The sequence below is a fragment of the Rhinatrema bivittatum genome, chromosome 3 (genome assembly GCF_901001135.1).
Source record: "Rhinatrema bivittatum chromosome 3, aRhiBiv1.1, whole genome shotgun sequence".
Lineage (NCBI taxonomy): Eukaryota > Metazoa > Chordata > Amphibia > Gymnophiona > Rhinatrematidae > Rhinatrema > Rhinatrema bivittatum.
In genome coordinates this window covers 303,053,878-303,080,824 of record NC_042617.1, presented here as the reverse complement: position 1 = coordinate 303,080,824, position 26,947 = coordinate 303,053,878, and the positions used below count along the sequence as shown (strand labels likewise).

The 26,947-nt window shown below is 45.4% G+C and overlaps 1 protein-coding gene across 1 annotated transcript in view; it reads right to left on the bottom strand.

Annotated features, from left to right (window-relative positions):
* C3H12orf10 (chromosome 3 C12orf10 homolog) overlaps window positions 1-26,947 on the bottom strand; it is a 52,916-nt gene that overhangs the window by 374 nt on the left and 25,595 nt on the right. The window contains exons 3-6 of the mRNA XM_029595080.1: window positions 25,619-25,778; window positions 17,961-18,110; window positions 1,200-1,322; window positions 392-573 (exon numbers count right to left, since the gene is read on the bottom strand). Coding sequence (XP_029450940.1) covers window positions 392-573; window positions 1,200-1,322; window positions 17,961-18,110; window positions 25,619-25,778 — 615 coding nt within the window. The remainder of the gene's footprint in view (window positions 1-391; window positions 574-1,199; window positions 1,323-17,960; window positions 18,111-25,618; window positions 25,779-26,947) is intronic.

Genomic DNA, 26,947 nt, shown 5'->3' with positions numbered 1-26,947 from the left:
GAGACACACACATACATAGTCAGCAGTGATTGGTCAGCCACAAACTGCAACTCCTGGGATCTGCTGCAAATTGAAGTCACTATTTTTAATTTTAAAGTTCTATATAAGCATGTTTGTTTGTTTATTTTTACAATGTATTTATTCTAATTTACAAAAGACTGTTTTAACAATGAAACAGTCTAATCTGGCTGCCCTTCATATAAAGAATTTTACCAGAATGAAAAAAGCACTGTTGCATGAAAAGTTTCTGCTGCCTATGTTATACCTGGTCAAGCAACCAGAATGGAGTATTCTCCTGATCCACCATGAATCCACACCAGTCTTGATACATCACTGGCCTCTCCCTCTGCAGTAACACTCACACCTCTCGTTAGCTGAAGTCCCTCCTTACCTGTTCTGGAAGGTGTTGAGCCCTGCAGGAACGCACTGAACCCGCCAATGGCTGTTCTGATCCATGTATAGCACAAACTTGATGGGCTTCTCTATGCTCAGCTCCTCTTCCAGGTGGAAGAGATGCTCTTTCCATGGACACCCTCCCTGTGCAAAGATCATGATCTCTCCACTATTGTCAACCTGCATTGGCCGGGGAGGGGGGGGGGGGGGGAACGCAAGAAGGAGAAGACAAAAATAAGATCAAAATACAGTATCACTGCACCCTTAGCAGCAGGTCTCTCACACCTTGCTGTTACTGACCAGGGTAGGGCCAGACTAAGAACCCTGGTTTCAATATGGCCAAATATTGAGGCAAAAACATACTACTTCAGTCGTCAAAATAGTGAAATGCACATGTGCTATTCAAATCTGTCTTTGATAAACCTTTGCCCCCTAGTTATACTCAGTAATATTGGAAATAACTTAATACATCTCAGACCAGGCTGGAGCACAATCTCTATATTAAGTTAGTCCAATAAAAGAATTTTGTGGACTTTTATTTCTGTATATTTAAGCAGAACAATACTGTAACCACATTACTATTTTCTACGGTATCTGCTAAAAGCTCTATCAGCAGAAAATTATGATTTTTAGGGTCATGTCAACTACTGTAACCAATCCGAATGTGTTTTCCAGGGCTGGACACAGCTGTGCTCACATACACTCATATTCAAAACACTTTTGCTGGCTCCAAGTTCTGACTGTGCTGCCACCTCTTTAAGGCATCTCCTTGCTCCCATACCAAAACTCTACTGGAGCCGAAATACCTCAAAGCGCTTACGAACAGCTTCTTCTATCAGTGAGTGCGCTGGCAGCCAGGAGTGCTGATAAAAATCAAGCCGATCCAGGAACTCTCTTCCAACCAACTCCATCGCGTTCTTGAACCCAGCCTCAGGGAAGAGAGCACAGGAGAATAAACATTACCAGCCACTGACTTAGTAACCTGTCAGCAAACAAGAAAGCACCAAGAACCTTTAACATCCTTCTACCCAAAGCACATACTCCTCAGATTCTGTATAGGTAGGTTAGAATGGGGCTCTTAAGAAGTCCTAACATATCTGGCTTTCAGGATATCATTAGTGAATGCTAATCAGAGATATTAGCATAGTGCTAATCTACAAACTCTGTTAATTTACAGATGCTGGTTACCTTGAAAACTAAAATGGCTGGAGAGGCTAGTACTTGAGAAGCAGATTTAGAAATTTAGAAACAAGGATTTTCACAAAGGGGCATAAAAAAGAAATTTAGTCTTACCTGCTAGCTTCCTTTCCTTGTGTCCAGCCAGACTGGTCCAGACACATTGGCTTATGCTCCTCTACCACAGAAAAACAGGCTTGATGGCATGCCCCCATATTGGGTCCTGTGCTGATCCTAGCCTGCTAGTATTCTTCATAATAAGCTTTAAAAGAGTTAACATCTTCCCATATCCTCTCTAATTCGGAGGCTTCCAAAGTATGCAACTAAGATCCACCTCAACAATAAGGGAGGCCACCTGCAACTGTTAATTATTGCAGACAGGATCATCAACACCTGAATCAACAAGATACCCAAGTCAAAATAAGAGCACCATCTAGCAGTCTGCAACGGTTCTGGATTGGTCTGGCTGCATTCACAGAAAGGAAATTTGACTACATTTCTCCTTCTTCATCCTGCCAGATAACTCCAGATGCATGGGATGTACCCAAGCTACCCTTTAGACTGCTATCCCGGCTCTTAAAGCGCTCAAGACAAAGGCAACATCCTCCTTGGCTTAGACATTTAGATGGAAATGCTTTGACAAAGAAAGTAAGGCAGCCCAAGTAGCCATTCTGCAAATCTCCAGTGGCGATAACAGTCAGAACTCTGCCCATGACGAGGTCTGCACCATAGTAGAATGAGTTTGAAGAATCTTAGCCAGCAGCAGGCCTTTACCAATATATGCCAAGCTGATCGCCTCCTTAATCCATTTGGCTATGGAAGCCAAAGATAGCTGAAAACAACAAAAAGATGATCTGACTTTCTGAACAGATTAGTCACCTTCAGATACTGAAATAGAGCCCTGCGACAGACAACCGATGAAACGTAGTCTTTCTCGTATGACTCCCTTGTAAAGGAAGGCAGAAAAAATATCTGATTAAGACAAAACTGAGATACTACATTAGGCAAGAATGAAGGAACATGTGGATAGACACAGACACCTCTGAGAGCAACAAAAAAGGCTCCCTATACAAGAAGACCTGCCACTCCAAAATTCACCTAGCTGAACAGACATACCAAAAAGAATTACATCCTCAACTGATGCTCTCTTGAAAGACTTGAAAGGAACTATGCACAATGATCTTTGGACCAAATTACGATCCCAAGAAGGAACCATCTCTCCTGGAGGATGAATATGCTCGACTCCCCTTAAAAGAACAGACAAAGTCTGGGTGAACTGCTAGCGATCTGCCCGTAATGCAGCCCCCTATGACAGACTATAGCTGCCACCTACACCACGAGAGAATTTTTTATCCAGGCCATCCTGCAAAATGGTCAACATTTATTCAAAAGATTTATAGCCTGCACGTATCCAAAGTTTGCGATGGGATATAACATAATACACATAAAATCATACAAATCACATAATATAACAAGTATAGAAACCACTGAAGCTTTTGCTGACGAGATCCATTCTTAGCATACCACACCTCAAAAATTCTCCACACCATAACATAAGCTAGTGAAGTAGAAGACTTCTGGGCCCAGCAAAGAGATGACACCACTCTACGTATCTTTTTTGATCAACCAGATTGTCAAGACAAAATGGCGATGGATCCTTGAGAGTCACTAGACTCTGAGACAACAACAAACCCCTGGCTTAGGGAAGCCATGGAGGAACCCTTTTTACCAACCTGATTAGATACACATACTATGAGCATTTGAGCCAGTTGGAGGCCACTACAATCACTAATCCTTGATGCCCAGCTATTTTTTGCAGCAATCAACCCACCATAGGCCACGGAGGAAAGACATACAGAAGACCTCTGCTTGGCCAAAATTTAGTCAATGCATCGACCCACCAAATCATTCTTCTTCCTACAGCTGAAAAACATTGCCACCTTTCTATTCCTGCCAGTGGCCATGAAGTCCATGACTGACTCTCCCCATCTGTGTACTGTTTGAGAGACAGCCAACTCAGATAGCTCCAATTCTCCTAGGTCTAGGGTATGTTGGCTAAGAAATCTGCTTGAATATTCTCTACCCCTGCTATGTGAGCTTCTGAAAGCACTCTCACATGCTTTTCCACTCACTCTAGCAACAGGCTCATCTCTCTGGCCACCTAAGCATTTTTGGTAACCTCCTGGTGATTTATATACACAACCATTGTTGTGTTGTCAGATAGAACTCAGACTGTTAAGCCCTGTAGAAAAGGAGCAAACTCTTACAGAACACATTCTTTTTGTGGCCCTTGATGAATCATTTAGATGCTAATGGATTCCAAGGTTCTTAAACAACTTGCCCTTGACAATGAACTTCCCAGCTGAACAGGCTGGCATCAGTTGTTACAGTTATTCACATCGAAGTTTCCAGATCTAACCCCCATCTCCAGGTCCACTAAGAGCCACCAACTCAGACTGGCCCTGACGTCCACTGACAGGAGAAGCTTTGCGGAATATCCCTGCAGCTGGGGGAATCATCTTTATAAAAGTGACTTTTGCAAAAGTCTCATGCGTGCCCTTGCCCAAAGGCGTTAGCAGCCACTCCAGGCAAGATAATTCCATGCTCTGGGCCTCTGACCTGCAAGCATACATTGCACTTGACTCTGAAGCTTCTGAATCCTTATATGCACTCAGCACTTCCTGGTGTCAAATCAAGCTCAATAGTACTCTAAAATTTGGGTGGGCTCCAACTTGTAATAACTGGATGACTCTAGCAGTGGCGCATTGACTCTCTGCTGCTGACTTCATCTGGATCAGCCAATTGTCCAAATACGGATGCACCAGAATTTTCTCTCAGCACAGAGCTGCTGCCGATACTACCATCACCATAGCGAAGGTTCTTGGAGCCATGAACAGCACAAAAGTCAGTGCTTAGAATTGAAAGTGACCGCCGACACTTCCCTCAGGACTGCAAACCAGAGAAACCTCTGATGCTCCTCCATGATGGGAATATGAAGATAGGTCTCTTGTCAAATCCCAGGAAGACAAATACTATCCCTCACCACCATCACAACCAATCTCATTGTCTCCATTCTGAAATAAGAGACCCTCAGACTTATTGCAAATCTAGAATGGGTCGAAAGCCCCCCCCCCCCCCCCCCTGGGAAACACAAAGTAAATGGAGTATCTTCCCTATCCTCACTGAGACACTAGGACTGGTACCACCACTCCTATCTACTAAAAATAGTCCAGTGTGGACCATACAGCAGCCCTCTGCTAATCTGAGTAATAAGGGGACTCCATAAATGCATCTGAAATAGGGTGTGAAAATGCCAAAGTGTATCTGTCTCTCACAATATCCAGAATCCACCTCCAGTAAACATGTCAAACGACTGCCTACTTGCGAATCCAAAGAATGATTCCCTAAACCTTCATTGGGATCTACAAGCAACCCTGACACTCCTCAAGTTGCCTTCTCTACCATCTTTCCTGGCAGTCTGAAAGGGTTGCAACTTAATGGAAGGAAGGCTAGCATGAACGGTCAAAAGTCTTTCCCAATTGATACTGCCTCGCCCTTCTAGGCTTGGTAGACTTAAGACTAACAAATCCTTAACTAGCTTGCTCAGTTTCTCCCACAGAGAAGCTTTCCTTTAAAAGGCAGCTTTACCAGACGTGGGAAAGCAGCTCTTCTTTTCTAAACAAATTGAAATCTTAGGACGCTATCTTCTCTGGAGGAGAGCCTGCCCTCTTCCAAAGCCTCCATATTATTCTCCTGACCATAATCCAGCAAAACTACAGATATGCCAGATTATCTCCTCCTCCAAATCCAAGACCTCCTCTCCCTGGAGCTGCTTCCTCATTGAGCCAGAGGGAAAACCTCCTTATGGTGACAGAGTACCTAATAAGCCCCCAGTCCTGCATTCTGCCCCAACAAAAAACTGATTTAACAAACGCAAAAGCTCTGGGGACAGAGAAGACATTGTTGCAGCGGGAACACTGAAAGAAGCAGCAGAAATCGCTCCAGAAAGCCCTAAGCCAGAAGGAACTTGATACTCCAGACAATAGAAAAGGAAGCCTGATTCTGGCCTTCCCGCTGCTATATGCAGTCCCAAAATGGCCATTGTTCCCACCACTGCAGTGAGCCCACTGGCAGGAACTCCGTTCAAAGCTGGCTCCATCATGGCAAGATTCCCCCTCTTCAGTTCCCTTCCCCTCTTCCTGGTACTGTCTGCACAAATTGCCCTTCCTTGTGACAGAACTTCAGACCCCATATGCTCTACAGGGATTGCCACACTTGGCCAATCCTGGCATTGCCTCACCTCCCCAGCTCCTGGAGCACTGCTCTATGTCATGGCCAACTGCCATGGCATGGACCACTGCCTGGTGATGACTGCTGGAGTCTCCTCCAAAGCCTTGGCTCTCTTCAAAAAAAAATTTTCAACTTTAATCAGTCTGCTCAGGAGGTGATGGGAGAGCAGCCAAAAGGAAGAGAGAGAGAGCCAGGAGAGAAAAATGGTAGTGGTGGGGTTGGGGAGAGTTAGAATGCAGAAGGCAGGAAGCAAAATCCCCAGTCAACCAATCCCTGGCTCAGGTGCACCTCAATGCCCCCTGGAAGCCCACTGCAGAAGGCTAAGCTCAACTGGAGAAGGGACAGCCCAATAGGATTTTCACCTCAGGAGCAGCCTTGATCTCTTCTAACTACTCTTCACCTAGCCTAAGCGTGACTTCAGTTTACAGCACAGGATGTTTTCTACCATATATTGGAGACAGAGAATACTGGCAGGCTGAGGTCAGCATGGGACACTATACGAAATCACAGCAAGCTTTTTATTCCCTCTCCATCTGCTGGTAGGGGAGCATAAATCCATACATCTGGACTGGTCTGGCTGGATGAAGAGGAAGGGATTGCTATGGAGACTGTGCTTCCTATTAGTAACAGTTCCAGGGAAGTTGTATGTTCAACTTAAAAGGAATTGACAGATTCCCATCTGACTTCTTTATTTTTAGCCTAGCAGTTACTAACTAATCCTTTGGGCTTCCAGCTCAATCAGAAACCTCTGACGCCATGAGCCTTCATTTGCAACCACCTAGAATTTTTTCCCGTATTTTATATTCCCTTCCAACTCATCCAATCTAGTCATTGCAGCAATGGTCCTGAGGTAGGGGCTCCTTATAGCACCTTGTAATCATAGGCCCTGGATATGGCCACTAGTTGTCATCACTGAGTAAGGACCAGGACTTCCTTCTTCCCTTTACTCCCACCATCCTGAGCTGTGAAAGCTGCCTCCACAGAAACCCCGGCAAACCCAGGCAGAAAAAGCGCTAAACCAGGAATCGAACCCAGGTCCCTCTACATGAGCCACCGGGCTGACCTGTCTCATTTCTAAAATTCAACTGCAAGCTTACTTTGCCCTTGGCTGTTTAGGGGCATGTGGATACCTGGGCCCTTCTACTGCTTATCAAAAGAGTTGACTGAGGTAGAGTACACACAGAGTGCATGGCATTCTCTTGCACTAATGCTAACAGATGCTGTCAATTAACACTTCCCTCTCAGCCTGATCTCCTGTACCTTAACGGCATTCAAATCTGCTGAAGAGAGGCCACCAGTTTCTACAAACTGCACTACCAACCTCAAATGTTAACTGACTCATTACGCCATGGAAAAGACAGGAGGAGAAAAGCTGGGGATGCTACAGACTGAAGAAGACAGGGAAAAAGAAATGAGAATTCAAACGTGAAATTTCAAAATATTTGTAAGCATTCTTGTACGAAGTACAGTAAGAAAGGAAATTTGGTTCTTACCTGCTAATTTTCATTCCTGTAATATCGCAGATCAGTCCAGACAAGTGGGTTTATTCAACCCTACCAGCAGATGGAGGCAGAGGACAAAAACTTTGGGCACTGCTACATATCCGAGAGTGCCACCTGCAGTTCCTCAGTATTGACCTGTACCCAAGCTAAGATAATTTAACCACAGGGGAACCATATCCCCTGGGATGGATACCCCTAAACCAGCTAGCCACCAACCAAAGAAAACACCTCCAGCAAACTTTGAAACTTCCAGAACAAAAAAAATGAACATTCTTAACCGACTGTAAAACTTTCTTATGAGCTCACAGACCCAGCAGCAAAATAAGCAGTTTTTCGGCAGAAACACCGAGAGTGGGTTCCTGGACTGATGTGTGGTACTAAAGGAATGAAAATTCGCAGGTAAGAACCAATTTTCCTTTCCTGAACATACCCAGATCAGTCCAGACAAATGGGATGTACCAAAGCCCTCTTACACTGGGCGGGAACCCGAAAGACCCGCCCCCAGTACACTCTCACCAAAAGATGTTGCCTCCAGCATGCACACATCCAAATGGTAATGCTTAGTGAAAGTGTGACGTGAGGACCAAACAGTGGCCCTACATATCTCCTGGGGAGATACAAGCTGACATTCTGCTCACGACGATGCCTGAGCACAAGTGGAATGCGCTTTAAGACTCACTGGAACCGTGTGACCCTTAGCAACATAGGCCGAGGTAATAGTTTCCTTCAACCAGCGAGCCAGCAAAGCTTTGGATGCTTTCTCTCCCTTCTTAGCTCCACCAATCATCTGAAAGAATTGGTGAGCTTCAAATAGCGCAACAGGATGCGCTGTACATCCAAGAGTTGGAGATCCCTACCCATAGAGGGATCACGAAACCAGTCCGGGAACCCCTGCAACTCCACCGTCTGATTCACATGAAAGGCAGAGACCACCTTAGGAAGGAACGAATGCACCATATGTAAACAAACCTTGTTGGTAGAAATCTGCAGGAAAGGATCGCAGGAAGAAAGGGCCTGTAATTCTGAGATTCACCTGGCCGAGCAAATGGTCACCAAAAAGACAGTCTTCAAGGTAAGGACCTTATGTGCGACACAAAGGTTCAAAGGGAGCCTCACAGAGAACTCGCAACATCAAATTGAGATGCCGCTCCGGACACATGTTCCATAGAGGGGGACACAGATGTTTAACGCCCTTCACGAAATGCACAACATTGGGATGGGAGGCCAAGGCTTGCCCTGCACCTTTCCCTCTGAGGCAACCCAGAGCCGAGACCTGGACTCTAAGCGAGCTATAAGCCAACTCCTTGGACAAGCCCTGCTGTAAGAAGGACAAAACATGTGAAACGGATACCAGAAGCGGATCCACATTCTAATCACACCAGGTTTCAAAAACCCTTCCATAACCATAACTGGCTCCGAATACGCTTCAGACGCAACCACCGCCTCTCAAAAGCCAGGCCGCAAGACAGAAGCGATCCGCTCGATCCAAAAATATGGGACCTTGACACAGCTGACCCTGCAAGTGAGCCAACCGCAACTGTTTGTCCACTGCCAGATGTACTAGAACCATGGTTGGCGCAGCCACTCCGGCGCTACCAGAACGCGCTTCTATCCATCTGAGCACTCGTGTTATGAGAGGCCAGAGGGAAAACGTAGAGGCATACTAGAGCGTCAACACCCACCGCTCCAGCTTCTCACCTGCAACAGAAAAACCTGTCTGTCTTGGCATTGGTCCATGTCACCATGAGGTCCCCCAACAGGCACAAAAGTGATTCCAGGCTTCTGGGGAGCGCTCCCACTCCCCTGAATCTAACTGTTGCTGGCTGAGATAATCCACTTGAACGTTGTCCATTCCTGCAATGTGAGAGGCCATGATGCCCTCGAGATGAAGTTCCGCCCACACAAACAAGAGCTGAGCTTCGCAAGCCACAGTGGGACTCTTGGTTCCTCCCTGGCAATTGATGTATGCCACTATTGTCGTATTATCCGAAAACACTCTCACCATCCGGCCTCAGACCAAGGGAAGAAACATTTGAAGGGCCCTGCGTACCACCTATGTCTCCAACCAACTGATGGACCAAGACTGCTCCGACACTGACTAAAGGCCCTGGGCCATTCGGCCTAGACACACTGCACCCCCAGCCCCTGAGACTGGCATCCGTGGTGACCGTCACCCATTCTGGGACTTCAAAGGGCATTCCTTTCTCCAAAGTGATCCTTGATTTCCATCACGCTAGACGGATCTTGCCTCCCTCAGCAGAGGCAGGGGGAGAAAGTACTGCTCAGACATGGGATTCCAACGGGATAGCAATGCCTTCTGTAGCGGACACATATGAGCAAATGCCCAAGGTACCAGTTCCAATGTCGAGGCCATTGAGCCCAGGACCTGCAAGTAATCCCAGATCTTTGGAACAGAGAGGTTAAGGAAGCAAACTATCTGGCCTTGGATCTTGATCACTCTGTCGGCTGTGAGGAACACTCTGCCCAGCTGAGTATTGAATCGGGCCCCCAAGTACTCCAGAGAATGAGAAGGGATCAGGTGACTCTTCGTCAGGTTGATGATCCAGTCCAGTGACTCCAACAGAGACCGTACTTGGAGCACTAAGTGCAAGCATTCCTCCTGTGATTTCGCCTGGATGAGCCAGTCGTCCAGATAGGGGTGCACCAACACCCCGCCCTTTCTCAGCGGCTGCCGCAACCACCACCATCACCTTCGTGAAGATGTGAAGAGCTATGACAAGACCAAAATGAATTGCCCGAAACTGAAAATGCTGATCCAGCACTTTGAACCCAAGAATCTTCTGATGGTCCTGACGAATGGAGATGAGAAGGTAGGCCTCGGTGAGATCCAGCGAAGCCAAAAATTCCCCCTTTCAGACTTCCGAAATCATGGTACGCAAGGTCTCCATCCGGGAGCGTGGAACCTTCAAACTCCTATTCACCTTTTGCAGATCTAAAATGGGGTGAAAGGTGCCCTCCTTCTTTGGAACCACAAAATAAACGGAGTACCTTCCCTATCCCTGCTCGGACAACGAAACTGGGTCTGTATCCTCTAGTCTGATTAATCTTTGCAGTGTCTCCTCTATGGCCGCGCGACTCCAGAAAGACCAGTCTGGACAGATGAATAAACTCTAAGGTGTAACCATTCTGGACAACCTCCAGAACCCACTGATCGGAGGAGATCTTGGTCTACTCCTCATAAAAAAGAGAAACCTTGCCTCCAATTGTTGCCTGTGAGGAGTAAACCGGCCTGATTTCATTGGGAAGATTTATTTCTGCCCACTCCCTAAGTGGGCTCTCCTCAAGAAGACTTTCCTGAACCTTGAAAGGACTGCTGTCTACCCGAGAACTGTCTCAGCCCAGTGAATCTGATACCCTCCTGGAGCGAAATCACTTTGTCTCGCGAAACCTGGATCGAGCCAGAAGGGGCTTCTTAGGTGTTTTCTTATCCTCTGGAAGCTGTTTACCTTTGGTTTCTCCTAAGGACTTCAGAAGCTGATTGAGGTCCTCCCGAACAGAAGCTTGCCCTTGAAAGGCAGGTTACATAGTAGAGACTTCAAAGAGAGATTCACCGACCAATTGCGCAGCCACAACAGCCGTCTTGCCACCACCACGGAAACCATACTTTGCGCCATGGTGCGCACGAGATCATACAAGGTGTCTGCCACATATGCCACCCCCGCTTCCAGCTGGGAGGCTTGGGCAGGAGACAGCATGCCCGAGGCCGACTGCTCCTGTGACTTCTGGATCCAGCATAAACAGACCTTCTGCTTGAGGCTGGCAAAGATCACTGCACGGAGGCCCAGCACAGACATCTCAAAGGTCCGCTTAAGATGAATCTCCAACTTGCGGTCCTGCACATCCTTCAGGGCGGCCACCCCGGCTAGAGGGATGGTAGTCTTCTTAGTGACTACCAAAATGGTGCCATCCAACTTCGGTGTCTTAAAATGGTCCAAATCCTCCTGCAGCAAAGGATAAAGTGTCGTCATCACTCTCCCTACCTTCAGACCTGAATGTGGGGAGTCCCACTCCCGGCTAATCAACTTCTGGATCTTCTTCGGGATGGGGAAAACACTGGGGGGCACCTGCAGGCCGCCAGCATTGGATTAATGCCCTCATTATCCGATTCCTCCAAGGAGAGCTTGACCCTCAACTACCCCAACACCTGGGGGATAAGAGGACTCAAGTCCTCCCCCTTAAAAAGGCTGACCACTCTAGGGTCATCAACCTCAGCCTCAGGGCCCTCCAATAAGACCTGATCATCCCTAGGGCCATCCGGATCCTGGGGATGCATGTCATCTGGGACTGTGTCCGGATCCGCTGCTGGAGAGAGGTTATCCTCATCCTGAGGGTCATCTGAGTCCCCCAGGTTCCTTGGATCCAACTCCATGGGCGCAGGGTGGGAACTCCAAGGCTGCTCCTGCTGCCCCATGGACCCGGATCGGGAGTCCTGCGGCCCTTTGGCGGGATCCGTAGGACTATCCTTAAACCTCCGCTTTCCTGCCTCACAGGCCAGGAACGCCTCGTGAAGAAGAAGGATAAATTTGAAAGAAAACCCCCTTGGGTCCCCCGAGGGCCCCTCTGGGCTACTAGGCCCCGATGCGGGACCATCCTCCTCGCGCTGGAAAACTGAGGGAGAGAGGGGAAGGGGAAAAGTCCCCAGATCCCTGGGAAGACTGAGCCCCCTTACTCAAGCCCCCCTCAACTGGCAAGGAACTGCGCCCCTGCCCCCCCCCCCACGGCCCCCAAAGAGAGAGAGGACCACCGAGGCTTAGAGCCTTTAGAGGAAGCCCCCTCCCCAGATGCACAAGACATGCAGAGGAAGAGAGAATTAAGATAGGCTGACCAGACACTGCAGGCCCGACAGACCTCCACACGCAGTTTGTCCACCATCAGGACCAAAAAAGAAAAGCGCACCAGAGAAGGAACTAAAAATGTTAGGGGGGGGAGGGGGGTTCACTATGCGGCTGCCGCCACCAGGCCAGAGGGATGCGTGCGCTGTGCAAATTTCCCGCTGGTGCGAAAGAACTGGCAGCCATCACAGGAAACGTGTGCGCCACTGATCACGGCAAAAACAGGCTCCCCAGAAGCAGATTCCACCTCTGGGGACTCTCTGGTGCCACGGCCGAAGCCGGCTCCCCCCCCCCCCCTGCACCTCTGAAGCCGACCTCTAGCAGTCCTGCCGCACTGGCCGCTGGTCTTGCTGCTGAGAAAGCTCCCTGTGCTCTGCAGCTAATCCCTACTATTTTTCTTTTTTTAAACAAAAAACAAACTTTGCAGAGATAAGCACAAGAGCAGAAAGAAAGGCCCCAGAGTGGGGGTACTTCCCTGACTCAGTCATGTGGGCAGGAGGGGACTTCGGGAACCACTGAGTGAACCAGTGCCCTGGTTATCTGTGGCTGCAACTGCCAGGGGTATCCAACCCCCAACCCCCCCCATTCGCCCAGCTCAACCAGAGGGATAGCCCTCGACTGGAACCTGGCACCTCGGGGAGCGCTAATCCTCAGATCACTCAGGACTGCAGGTTTACACTTCTAACCATCTACTGGAGGCAGAGAAATACTGAGGGACTGCCGGCACTCTCTGATATGTAGCAGTGCCCAAGGTTTTTGTCCTCTGCCTCCATCTGCTGGTAGGGATGAATAAACCCACTTGTCTGGACTGATCTGGGTATGTTCAGGAACACCTTATAAGATCATCATGTTCATCCGTCTGTAACCTTTTATCACAGGCAAAACAGAGGAATGTACTGCTTTGGTGTGATTTGAAAGTGTGGTGTAGTAGCTAAAATTGCTGAGTTTCACATTGGTCAGGCAGATATTGCCACTCTCACTGCTGTACATTTTAGTGGGAGAATACATTTTATAATAGATTAATGAAAGGCATGGATGGCTCAGAAGCTTTGCACAAGAATACAGAGCCTCTTACCTCTAGGACTGGATGGCTCAGGGGATGGGCGCAGGGACACAGAGCCTCTCACCTCTAGGACTGGATGGCTCAGGGGTTGGGCACAGGGATACAGAGCCTCTCACCTCTAGGACTGGATGGCTCAGGGGATGGGCGCAGGGACACAGAGCCTCTCACCTCTAGGACTGGATGGCTCAGGGGTTGGGCACAGGGACACAGAGCCTCTCACCTCTAGGACTGGATGGCTCAGGGGATGGGCACAGGGATACAGAGCCTCTCACCTCTAGGACTGGATGGCTCAGGGGATGGGCGCAGGGACAGGTCCTATTATCTGTAGGTCAAGTAGTCAAAATCACTTAAAGTCCATAGTGACCAAAAGTTATTAGCCTCTGAAAGTGATTTGGTTTCTGACATACAATGAAACTAACCTCACCCTCTAAAGGTGCTCCCTTCAGAATTGTTGAGAGTCACATCCATGGGGCAGTGAGTATGCACTGTTGCTTCCCAAAACGTCCCTACTCTGTGGACAAATTGAGGATTTCAGTTTCAAGTACTATGTGGTCTGATACCATTCCATAGCTCTACGCTAGAAATAGTTTTACACAGATTTTCAGATTAGTATCTTTTGCCTTGGTGTGCTACAAAAATTTGTAGCATCACTGTGTCAGGAATGCATCTGTTCTGAGCTCCATCATGTAGCTGGGAGAACATCAGAGATCTTCTGGGACATTTTACAATTATTTGTGCTCACCATTCCAAAAAAAAAAAAAAAACCAAAAAACAGCACAGTAAAAGTCCTCTTTTTATCTCTCTTTCTCCATCTTTGCAGTTTCTAACTCCACACTGTATTGGTAAAGCGGTTTGTATGGTCAACATGCAGTAAGTCTCCTGAAGAACTCTACACAGCAATATCCTATAAAGAAATAAGAGAGGACAATGCATGTCCAGCGTGGAATGCATTATAGATATATCTGTGCTGAGAGGGAGAGGGAACCTCCGTGATGGTATTGCAAGGCAGGACTGAGGTGCACTGTCAGAGCTGTGTCTCTGTGGAACTCAGCACTGGAATAGCAGGGGGGGGGTTGCAGAGCAGGATTACGGTGCACTGGTAGAGATGTTTCGGAGGGGGCAGGGTCTCAGAACGGACACAGCACAGGGTGCTGCAAAGCAAAAGTAAGGTGGAGTTCATGGCGTGTTCTCAATACTGGAAGAGCAGGGAGCGCTGAGCCTGCAGCGTGGCAGTAAAATTATTGCACCGCTCAGCCAGAAGGTGGAGCTTTGAATCCTTCTTGGTGAAATTGTTTGGCCACATGAAGCTAAGGACAAAAATTAGTACTAGTTGGCTTTTTTTTTTTATTACAAAGCTCACTGTTAAGACTTGGGAGGGCACTTGGATGTTTGGTTAAACGTGAGACCTGTAAGAACCAAAGAGAAAGATGACAAACACTGACCTGTTTAAGGAGTGATCTTCTTTTTTGGCCTGGCCTGGCAGTTTCCTCTTGCTCCTCTAGTTTCCCAGTTCACGGAGAACCGGGGCTGGGATGTGAATGAGCCTTTTTATTCGTAACTATCCAGGGATTTCATCTGCTATTTTATATTCTCTCCCAGCTCATCTAGCCTGTTCATCACAGTGGCAGCCCTTGGCTGTGGACCATGCATGGCACACTTTCTGAAACTTTGCAATCATGGGCCATAAATCTGTGGTGTTGCAGAGCACCGTAATCCTGCTCTGCAACACCTTAAGTGTACTTTTGTGCAGTGACCGCGACTCCCTCCCACCAGGGGTTGTGAATGCTGCATCTGCAGCATCCTCAGCTGGCCCAGAAGATCTGACCAAGGGCAGGACTGAATTGCACTGGCAAAGTTATGTTGTGCGTCTTAGAAATGGAATAGCCTAGGGTGCTGCTGGTCAGTACTGAGGTGCACTGGATGAGATTTTGGCATCTGGGGTCTCGGTACAGGAATATTAGAGTGTGTTGCAGGCCAGAGTTTGATGCACATGACCAAGGCTGTGTACTGGGTCCTCCTGCAACAAGGTCTAACATGCAGTCAGACTGCTAATTTCCAGAAAAAGAAATAAAAAGAGAACAATATTTCACCAGTAGAAATTGTGAAAAAAAAGAGTATCTGTTTTTTTGTGTGCCTTTATAGAAGCCTTTCCATCTGAGAGGATCTGCATCTCTGAGAGCTGTATTTGAAAAAGGAACATCACAAGTGCAGCTCTCTCTAAAATGTAAAATTCCACACAGACCGTATGCTCATCTGGCCTGGGTGAACAAAGCAAGCACACTATCCTCAACTGCATGCCTAAAATGCACTATCCTGCATAGTTTGTATCCATCGTATATGGTCTTGCTCAATATTTTCAAAATTCTGGGAAAAAGTAGTTGCAAAAACCACAGGCTTGAGTATTCCCAAGTCCATAAGCTTATGCATTCTCGATGATGTTGATAATAATGTGTTGGGGAGGACAAAGTGTCCATCTTTTTTCTGGAAAGCATGACAGATTGCAAAAAAGTATATCCTAATTAACTGATTAGAAAAGAACCCCCACCAGACCTAACAATGTGAAAGAATCAGATATAATATTTGATAACGGAAGTACTGTCAGCTAGAGAAGCTGGCGATGACAGGGAAACTTAATTTAATCTGGAATCCCTATTTGCTTTCACTCTCAGAGAAAGAAGGCCAGACAGCACCTGCCATGTCCCGTTTAGATACGCCAGTGGAAGCAAATCTAAAAAAGGTACCTTAAATAAATTAGTCTCTTTTCTCACACAGTATTTTCATTGGGCACAATATCTGTTTTCATTGGGCACAATATCTGTATCTGGGTTAGTACCTCTTAACATGTGCACACAACTGGGGAGGGTAGAGAGCAGAGAATGCTGTCTTCCCTTGATTATATGAAAGAAGTAGGTTTTGTTTTTTGTATAAAGGGTCACATTAGTTGTTTTTGCCTGCACCAGGGACCGGGGGTGCCCCCTCACAGCTCTGATTGAGGGGTGGGAGGGTAGGCCCTCTCAGATTCTAATGTAGGCAACAGCCAACGTTTGCAGCCCCCCTCCTATTCCAGGTGCCGCGACACAGTGTGCAGTCTGAAATGGTATCTACTGCCACCACCATGCGTTTTCCTGTAGGCCCCACAATTAGCTGGTCTTATGAACAGATGATTTTACTTAATCTTCACAGGCCCAACTTCTGGGTTTTGCATTATCACTGTTTACCTAAACAGTGACAGTGGTAAATCTGTAAGTCAGGACCACAGTGATTTAAAAAAAAAAATCGGCTGTTCATAGAAACAACTGATCATGGGGCCATCTGGGAAACATGCAGCGGAGGTGGTAGATGCTATTTGAGGCTGCATCATCACTGCTGTGAGTCGTGTAGTTTGTTCACCCCTGCATTATGATATCATTTTTTCTAAGTGTTCCCTTGTATCCTTTTGTACACTGTTATATTTGATTGTATTACAACGCCAGTATAAAAAAAAAAAAGCTTTCATTGTACTTACTATCTCTTTGAGCTGGAACTCTGTTAGTTGTGAGAATATTTGACTAGAACTAATAAAAAAATTTGAATACAAGCGCAGCTCTCCTCTATCCATTCCTTTGTGCTACTAATAGACTCACTAGAGTACGGCAGCCAGTTCAGGCAAGAAAAGAAGATGAAAGGAGATAGCCAGTGAATGAAATGTTTGAAACCCATGCCAGTTCATGAGAAAGATCAAAGAGGGGATAGAAGAGAAAATAAATTGTTATTCTACGGGGCACAGTAAGAATGAATGCAAGCAACTAGCAGATCCAATATTTGCTCCTTATATCATAGCACCTAGGAATAAAGGGTCCAGACTAAGCCCTCAGTACTGCTCCTGACGTGTGTCATCTCTCATTATTCTATTTTATCCACGCTCACCTTGATTCCAGCTCAGCAATGCAAACAATACCTCCCAATCCCATCCGCATCAAAGAATTAATTACAGCAGCCCAGGGATTGCTGAGGGCACAGGCTCTGCTCCTGTGAGAAAGCTCATCAGGTTGAGCTCCAAGGTCTCTGGTTGGTTACTTTATGGCAGAGTTGGACTTCAAGGGTGAAGACATGCCAGGCTGCACTGTGCATGGAAACCAAATTCTCCTTTTACCCCAGCACATGAGAATCCACTGGAAAGGACACGGGGGTAAAGAAATACGGTATTTCAGCTGGAACCCCAGGACTGTTCTAGAACAGAGAAACAATGCTGTCCCCTGCCCCTCCAGCTAGGACTGTAACTACAAACTTCAGCAGATTGTAACCATGCAATGATTTTTTGGCAAATGACCTCTGAACACATCCTACCCCCAGCACACATGTACATTGGGGAATGGATCTATAATGGATGAAAGGGCAGGAGAATTTTAGAGAATGCGAACATTTTAGCGTAGTTTCATGAACACTGACTAACTCAATTTCACTAAGTATTCCAATAGCATCTCCCCCCCCCCTCCCCGCTCCCTTGTCAATTCTACATTGAAGATAGTGTGGTCTTAGGATTACAAGACAGTAGCTACAGGTCATATGAACTGCTCACACTGAGTCTGAATCCTAGTGAATCCTAGCTTTATGGATGACTTTGAACAAGTCATTTTCTCTTCTCCCAAACCTTACGTTTGATGTTCCCTCGGCCCTGCATCTCCTTCCCCCAACCCTCATTACCTCTGTGTCCTGCTCCTTATCATTCCAGCGGGGGTTCAGGTGGCTCACCCGAGCACTGAGGTTGGTGGAGATGGCGTAGCGAGGCTCCCCATCCCACTGAGAGATTCCATTATCAATGGCATCGATCTCCTCTACAAAACTCTCATACAGCTGAAAAGGAAAATGAAACATGGACCACAACTGGTGAGTCAGAATGGGAGTGGAGTAGCTGCTTAGTGGTTAGAGCAATGGGCCGCGAATCCTGTGCAAGCAGGATTCAAATCCTCCTGCCACTCCTTGTGGCTTTGGACAAGTCACTTCACCCTCCATTGCCTCAGGTAAAAACTTAGATTGTGAGCCCTCAGAGGATAAGTAAATGCCTCCTGTACCTGAATGTAATCCACTTTGAAGTGGCTGAAAGGTGGAAAATACAGCAATCAAACATAGAATGAAGCTAAGGGATCAGAACCAATCAGACTGCTGAGCTGGCAACTAAGTCAATCTGACTGCATGGCTGGCAGCACAACCCAGGTTCAATTATTCTATTTACAGTGAGCCCTTTATATAAAAAAAAAAATGGTGGTGGACCATTCTCACAAACATGATTTGGATTGACCAATAATGGCCTCATTGTCAAAACTGACATCACATAAAACACACAAAACAGAACCCATTTTATATGAAGCAGTCTATGGCACTATAATCAAATATGGCCATTCTCAGCAGCTAGGAAGAACTGAAGGGGAGCTATGGGTGGCCCACAGTGGTGCCTAACACCTCAGGGAGCAAATTCTCAGCTCAGCTCATCTAAACTAGACTACAGGTTTGCATCTCTACCATCTGCTGGAGTCAGAGATACTGAGGGACTGCAGTGTCCAAAGTCTTTGTTCTCTGATTCCATCTGCTGGTAGGGACACACCACCCACTGGTCTGGAATGATCTAAGTATGCACAGGAACTCAAAATTCTACTGTGCTCAAAGCACATGGCTCGGCTAATCACCCACTTGTTCTAACCATCAGTTCCTTTTCACCTGAGAGACCAGTGCTGGAGCAAACTGAGAATGCACAATACCACCTTTGGAGAACCATAACAAATGAAAAACTGAATCTTACCTGTTAGTTTCCTTTCCTTGAGTCCTGCTAGACCAGTTCAGACGAGCGAGTTTGTCAGCTGATGGAAACAGAGGACATATCTTTTTCTGTGAATTCATCACTTGCTCTAAGGGAGGTGCAGACCATGCATTTGCCAGTAAACTTAGGTCAAATCAATGAAGCAAAAAGTCCTTATTCACTTATAACCTAAAAACAGGATGGAAGGGACCCTCTAGCAGAAACCATTAAGAAGAAGCAAAGAGATAAGTTGAGGCAGAGAGAACAGAAGCCTACATCTTCCCGAGGAAGCTTTAGCCAGGAAGAGAGAAAGAACCGCTGTGTTCCTGGGAGGGTCCTGGACTGGCCTAGCTGGACTCAAGGTAGGTTAATTAACAGGTAAAATTCAATTTCTCCTTATTTATCATCCTGCTAGCCCAGTCCAGTCTAGTGGCCAGTACCCGAGCCAAAACTAATTCAGGTGTAATATTTAACAAAGAAACGCGAGGACGATCAAGTAGCTACCTTACATATATCCTTTGGGGCCGTTGCAAAGGATTCTGCCCATGACAATGCCTGGGCCCTTGTGGAATAAGCCTGGAGCACCTTCAGTGCGTGCTGGCCCTTCAGTAGGTACACAGTCAAAATCGCCCTCCTAATCTATCTGGCCAAGGTGGCCTCACCTCTACAAGAGCCTCCATATGGTACAGGAACCCTCAGCTTTTCAGGAAACACAGACCCTTTTTCAGCTTCAAATATTCATGTACCCCACCACACACACTTCTCTAATTTCTGCATGCCACAACTAAAGATGCACTCCAGAATCATTCATACTGTATAAAATGTCGATAGAAACTGAATATGTACGGAGAGCAATTTCCAAAGCTATTTAAAATTGCCCTCGGAACTGAAGATTGAGGCCATTTCCCCCTTCCAATCCAGCTGCAATTGGGGAAAAGAAGAAAATTCAAAAGTTGCAGGTTGGCAGCTTGCCTTGATCTGGCAGAAAATCATCCCTGGTACCTGCAGACCTGCAACCTAATTTTCAAAGGGAAACTGCCAACAGTGTTTCCTTTTCAACACTCAGGCCAGCGGGGGAAAGCCAGTACTTTTTGTTCCTGCATGCTTTTCATCTGCTTTGAAGCAGGAGCAAAGTACATGTGTGAAAATATGCATGAGGATTTCAAAATGAAATCTCTGCATGCACTTTCCTTCCTCTAATCAGACCCTGCTTCTTTTCTCCCCTGCTGGTAAAAGTATGCTTGCTATTCACAGCATGGGTACTTGTGGCGGGGTCACAGTAATTTTCAAAAGGGCCTTTTTACAGAAGTAAACAGGTGTTAATCCACACAAAAGTTTTGAAATTCACCCTTCCTGAAAACTGACCCCCTTTTAGCCTTCTTTTCTTTTATACTTTATTAGCAAAGAATGTTGGGCGTTGCTGGGATAGTCTGGTCTATAGCAGCCTGTGTGTGTGTTTGTGGATGTGTGCATCTTCCTGTGTGTTGTTTCTGCCTGTCGGTGCATTTGTGAGCCAGTGTGTGCACCTATATCTCAGCTCACCTAAACTAACTACACCTTCTTTTTATTTATTTATTTATTTATTTATTTTTTAACTAAACCCTAGACTGCAGGTTTGCATCTCTACCATCTGCTGGAGTCAGAGAGATACTGGGGCACTGCAGGTGGCACTCTCTCTTATGTAGCAGTGTCCAAAGCTTTTGTTCTCTGACTCCATCTGCTGGTAGGGATACACCACCCACTGGTCTGGAATGATCTGAGAATTTACAGGAAATATAGTTATATAAAAACGTGCGAAATATATCTACTCAAGTTCCAACCATATACACAAGCGAGAGAGTACAAAAAATGAAGGAACAATATAATTTTATAAGCAAAAGTTACTAATATTTTATTGCAAAAAACAATGTAAAATCTTTTCTTTAAATTACAGTCAAATACAATCAAATATAATAGCCATAAAAGTACTACCAATCTTTCCTCCTGATCACGTAATGACACAGTCCACTTTATAATAAATCCTGTAGAGTCTATGCAAAGAATACGATGGATGCAACTGTATAGCTTTATTTAGCATGCACCATTTCTTCTATCCACAGTGGGGATAGAAGAAATGGTGCATGTTAAATAAAGCTTCTGGTCTACATCTGCTGTTTCCTGTGCACGGATTCTGCACATTTGATTACTGTGTATATATATATATTTTTCCCCCCAAAGGAAGGAATGCTTATGAGATCTCTATGTCTGTCTGTGTGTCCTTCTAAATAAGTTTTGTGTTTAATGTCATATCCATACCTGGCTGTTTTCTTTTTCTCCCTCCTCCTTGATCCCTGGTGGTCAACTTTTCCTTTCACCCTCTTGGTCCATGATGGTCCTCTAATCCTCCCTCTTTCTACCTCTGTCCAGCATGATTCCTGGGGGTCCTCCTTTTTCCCCTGATAGGCTGCTATTCACTCTCACTCCCTTTAACCAGGACAATCATGGATTCATTCTCCCTCTTTATCCTCCATTCCTTCCTTCATTCCCTTCTCATGCCTTCTCCCCTCTTATTTTTCCACTCATACTGTCAATCTCAATTCCATTTCCTCCTTTCTTCCTTTGAGCCAATTGTATTAGTGTGTAAGAGACAGTCTTGTGGATGTATCACTCGAAGGGTTACTTTTGTCCCTTATGAGAGAGAAATACTGCCATATAGTTATAATTTGTTTATAATGAGTTACAGTTATTGCATGCAGTCTTTTGGCTTGTATTTATTAAGAAACAGTTCTTGCTTCACAACCCACCTCCAGCTTCCACCTTTTCTCCTATAGTACGAGTTAGTTAAGATGGTGGAAATTAAGAACGAGGATATTAGAGAAACTACAAGTTAGACTCCATTATTACGTACAAGGTCAGCATGCACACACAGCTCATGGCCCCCCTTCGCAGTTCCCACCCCTTCCTTCACTAGAAGCAGCCTGGAATGCCTCACAGCCTACAGTTCACCCCTCCCTGCCACTTAAAGTCTGCAAGCTTCAAGGTCACACAGATATGAACACCACTTCTGCAAATACCTGGCATATGTCTATTAAAAAGTAGACAGTATTTACAGGTACTTTAAATAGTGATTTAAACAGTAGTGATTACTTGTTACCTGAAACATGATATTAGTGATACATATGCTGACTTTTGGTTAAGTTTAGATAAAGTGCAGGACTAGTGATCACACACATGAGAGAATGTCTGTACAAGATGGCGATTCAGAGTGGTCCAGAGAACATACGCAGTAGTTTTTCCCTATCAATTATTTTGGCAGTAATAAGCGGTCAGAAGTGTCTTTTATGATATACATTTTCTTTTTATTAAGCAAGTTGCGTTTTAGGTTAAAATATTTTAGATAATTTATATATTTTAAATTAATTTTAGTTCAATTTTTGTATTGTTTCTTTTATTTCTTTATTGTACATTTTTATTTTCAATTTTGTATTTTATTGACTGTACACCATCTAGACCGTTTACAGATTGACGGTATATAAAATATTCTGGATGGAGTTAGCAAAATAAGGAAAGCAGGCTTTTTTTTTTTTAATTTATATTTTATTACATTTTCAATCTTAATACATAAACAAAACTAATTTAAGATCAAGAAAAAGAAAAAAATATGATAGGGTTGGTACATATCTTCCCAACCCTTTCATTATAATATCTTATCCATACATTGTTTTTCATAACAAAGGTAAATGTACTTTTGTCAACCTTTCAGAGGCTTATTAGAAACATTGGGGAGAATATTTATCACCAACTATATAAACAAGAAAAACACAACCTGTACATTAATTTTGTTCTTCTCTGGATAGTGGGGAGGAGGTGGTTATTTTCCTCTGGTCTATAAATATTTTTAACTGGTCTGGTGAGAAAAATATAAAGACATCTTGCTCTTTCCTTATCACGCATTTACAGGGAAATCTCAAATTAAATACATATCCCAAGTCTATTACATCCTGCCGATGAATCAAGAATTGTTTTCTCCTTAACTGAGTAGTGAATGAAAGATCCGGAAAAATCTTTACAGGGTTATCATGAAACATGATAGGGTATTTTGAAAAATATTTTTTCATAACCTTATTTAAATCGACAAAGTTTATAAAAGATACTAACAAAATCCCTCTATCAATTATTGAATTATTTGAATCTTCAAGAAAATTAGTTAAATTACCTTGAAAAGGTAACTCCAAAACGTTCAAATTAGAATTTTTCTTAGGTAAAAAGTTACAGTAACTTGTATCAGGTAATTCTTGTTCTGAAAATAGTAATACTTCCATAAGAAATCTTTTTAATGTTTCTAACGCAATTTCCCCTGCTATTCTTGGAAAACTAAGTATACGCAAATTTAAACGTTTGGAGTTATTTTCAAATATCTCTATTCGTCTAGACAGGATCTCTCTATCTTTTACTACAGCCGATTGAAATTCAATATTCCTTTCATTATTGTCTTCTAAATTCTTGATTCTATCCTCGGATTTCTTTACTATTCCCTGGATTTGCGAGATATCCTGTTGGTTTTTCCCTGAAATAGAATCTATCTTTTTCTCAAGACCTTTAATATTGTTTGACATGGAAACCATCAAATCCCACACAAAGTCCAGAGTTACCACTGCTGGGCGTGTCAATGCTCCAGGGTCCCTCCAGTGGCTGCCATCCTCTCCCTTCCGTCCACAGACCCGAGGGAACCACCTTCCTCCTGCTCTAAATTCTGACCTGTGGAAACTTCAGCCTCATCTGGAGTTCTCTCATTAGGAGAACCTAATTGGACAGATGTTTCCCCTGGTGAAATCTCAATCACCCTTTGCATCGGAGGTATATCAGGATTTGGACTCAGCGATGCCTCCTCCATGTATCCAGGTCTCTCTCCCACCTGACCTGGATCTGCGGGTTCCTTGGTCGCTGGTATCTTTTGTACAGATGCTGTCATATAATCGGACAATCTCCTGTTGAATAGGAGAGGTGAATGAGGTCGAGGGGTAACCCCTGACCTTCCCCTTCCTTTTAGGCGGCATTTTCAAACAAAACTTGGTCAATTAACAGGTATCCGTATATGTCCAGCACAATTGTGTTATTTCTCACCTGAGACGAGCTGTAGTGAGTCGCAGGTATTCCTCCGTCCCCCCGTCCTGCTCTGGACTAAGCTGGAACAAGCCGGCGCGCCCCTTAGGGCGCGCGGCTTAGCGGTGCGCCGCCCTAGCGCCGATTATATGGGCACGTGGGCCCCTTCCGATGACATCAGGGGCGTCGGGGGCGGAGTTCCGCTGGTTTCTCTGGCTCACAGGTAAAGTCTCGGTGTCTAGCCCAACAGCCCTGATGGCGAAAACGATGGTTCCTCTGTCTCCCAGGCAAGTCTCTCCACAACCACACAGCCGCATTAAGGGTCTCACCAGCGCCGATTATATGGGCACGTGGGCCCCTTCCGATGACGTCAGGGGCATCGGGGGCGGAGTTCCGCTGGTTTCTCTGGCTCACAGGTAAAGTCTCGGCGTCTAGCTCAACAGCCCTGACGGTGAAAACGATGGTTCCTCTGTCTCCCAGGCAAGTCTCTCCACAACCACACAGCCGCCAGGAAAGCAGGCATTTTAAACAGATTCACGTTGATGGAGATCAACCAGATGAAGAAGGTCAGCAAGAAAAAGCTAAGGATGCAAAAGACCACATTCTAAAAAAAGGATTAGTGCCCACTAATTGAAAGAAATAACAGTACATCCCAGGACAGCAGGTATTGTCATTAAGAGCACCAAGCTCCCACTCTCCCTAGGAGAAGGGGCTGACAGTGGAGGGCAGTCTGTCCCCAAGTCCCAGCCTGCCCAAGGAATAGAAGACTTGGATAGCACTGCTGCTGTGCTATCCAAGTCTTCTTGGATAGCACAGCAGCAGTGCTATCCAAGAAGACTTGGATAAACCTTGGTTGAATAAAATCTGACCTAAAGTTACAGAACAAGATTACAGCATAGAGGAAAAGCAAAGTATAAGAGTTAATGCTCCAAACCAACAGTGCAGAATAGTTTTAGAGCACAAATTATTCGCACAGAATGAGAATGCTATCAGAGACCTTGAAACCTTGTTGTCTTAAAGGACAATGAAGTGAATGCAGAGTGAATGTGAGAAATTCCTCAAGGAGCCATAAAAAAAAAAAAAGGGGGGGTTACAGATGGCTCAAACAAGCAAAGGACAGCTGGTGCCATGCCTCAAGCACACCAGGACAGCTGGTCTAGATGGGAAGCTTCCAAGCAGCACACAACAGGCCAAAGGAACCAGCACCATGAATCCACAGAAAATCCTTACCTTTGGATAATAGTGGCACTACGTATCAAACATGGAGTCAGATGTACTGATAATTTATTCCCATAAATACAGAATGGAAAAATCTCTTTAGTACATCTGACCCTAGGTTTGGATGACTTCTTTCTGAAGTCTTCGAGTTCTTTTCTAAGCAGCAGAGCAATGCAGTAATCATTCTGATGCTGTAGCTCTTAATGGGTCCTTAGGGGCATAGCCTAGTGTGACTGCAAATGTAAAAGGTACTGATCCCAAAACGTACCTTGTTGTACAGCACTGGGATCCGTGAATCATCCTCGTCTGTATCCAGGATGGTTGCCAAGATCTGGGAGCCAAAGTGGAGATATATCAGCCCAGCACTGCTCAGCTTGGTTTGCCAAGGTTTTTCCGGCCTCAGGCTGTTCATGGTCTCTGCAAAGGATCTGCAGTCAGGAGAGGAAGTAAAGTGAGCACAGATGGCTCCACATATGCTCTATATATACACCTATGAGGTTGATAGAAGAAATTTGACCACATCTGCTCCTGCCCACCTATCAATAATTTGGGCCCAGAGCACAATGAAGAAAAAAAAAAAAAAAAAAAAAAGGTCATTCATCAGGCTCTCTTATTTCCTCTTTTATTAGGTGTTGTTGGGCTAGAATTTTGACTCTGCTCCCTTGGGCTTCCAGCTCAATTGAAATCAGTCTCCACTGGGCTGCTGCAGCATGAGTTTTAATTCATAACTACCCCCCAAAACCTTCATTTCGTCACACACCCTTCCTATTTAGCCCCATCACCTCAGCAATGATCCTCAGTTAGCGGCCACACACACACACACACTGCAGCTCCCTTAAGAACCTGGTAAATGGGCATCCTGAATCTGCCCACTGTGTATTACGGCTGGGTGATGGCCGAGACTCCTTCCCCCCAGGAGGAAGTCTCTCTCTTACCTAGCTCTACTCTCCCCACCCCGAACCCTGCCCCTGAGAGTGTAAGTCCTTTTAATAAGATACAGACAGTTTGAGTCACTCCTGTCCAGCTTTAAGGAACAAAGCATTTGCACTGATTTTCCTTTTTAATTGGTATTCATCATCATTAAGAAAATTAATCTCCCATGACAGCCAGTCGGGTACGGGAGTCCCAGAGGGTTATGTTTGGCAACTGGAAGATAAAGAATGTTTTCATAAATATTTCTTTCAGAGTGACAGTCTCTACTGCCCATCAGCCTGGAAAACGAGCTTGGCTCTAGAGATAACTTAGCTCTGGGCAACTCTGGTCCTTGAGAACCTCTGACCGGTTGGATTTTCAAGACCCTACCTTAACTGGATGCAAATCTATTTCATGCGTATTCATCGGTGTCATCCTCAAATCCTGACAAGTAAGAGGCCCTCAAGGACCAGAGTTACTCATCCCTTGGTTAAAACATAACTCTGCAATAGCATCCTCAAGTGTGAGAGGAGGAAGGGAAGGGGTGGTGATGTATTCCTCTATTCAGAAATGCCCACCTTAATTCCAAGCAGTCTTGTTTGTTGAAACATAGCTTATTAATTCCAATAGAAATGCTCCCATTTCAAAAAAATACAGGCCATCTGATTATTGGCAATTCCACTTC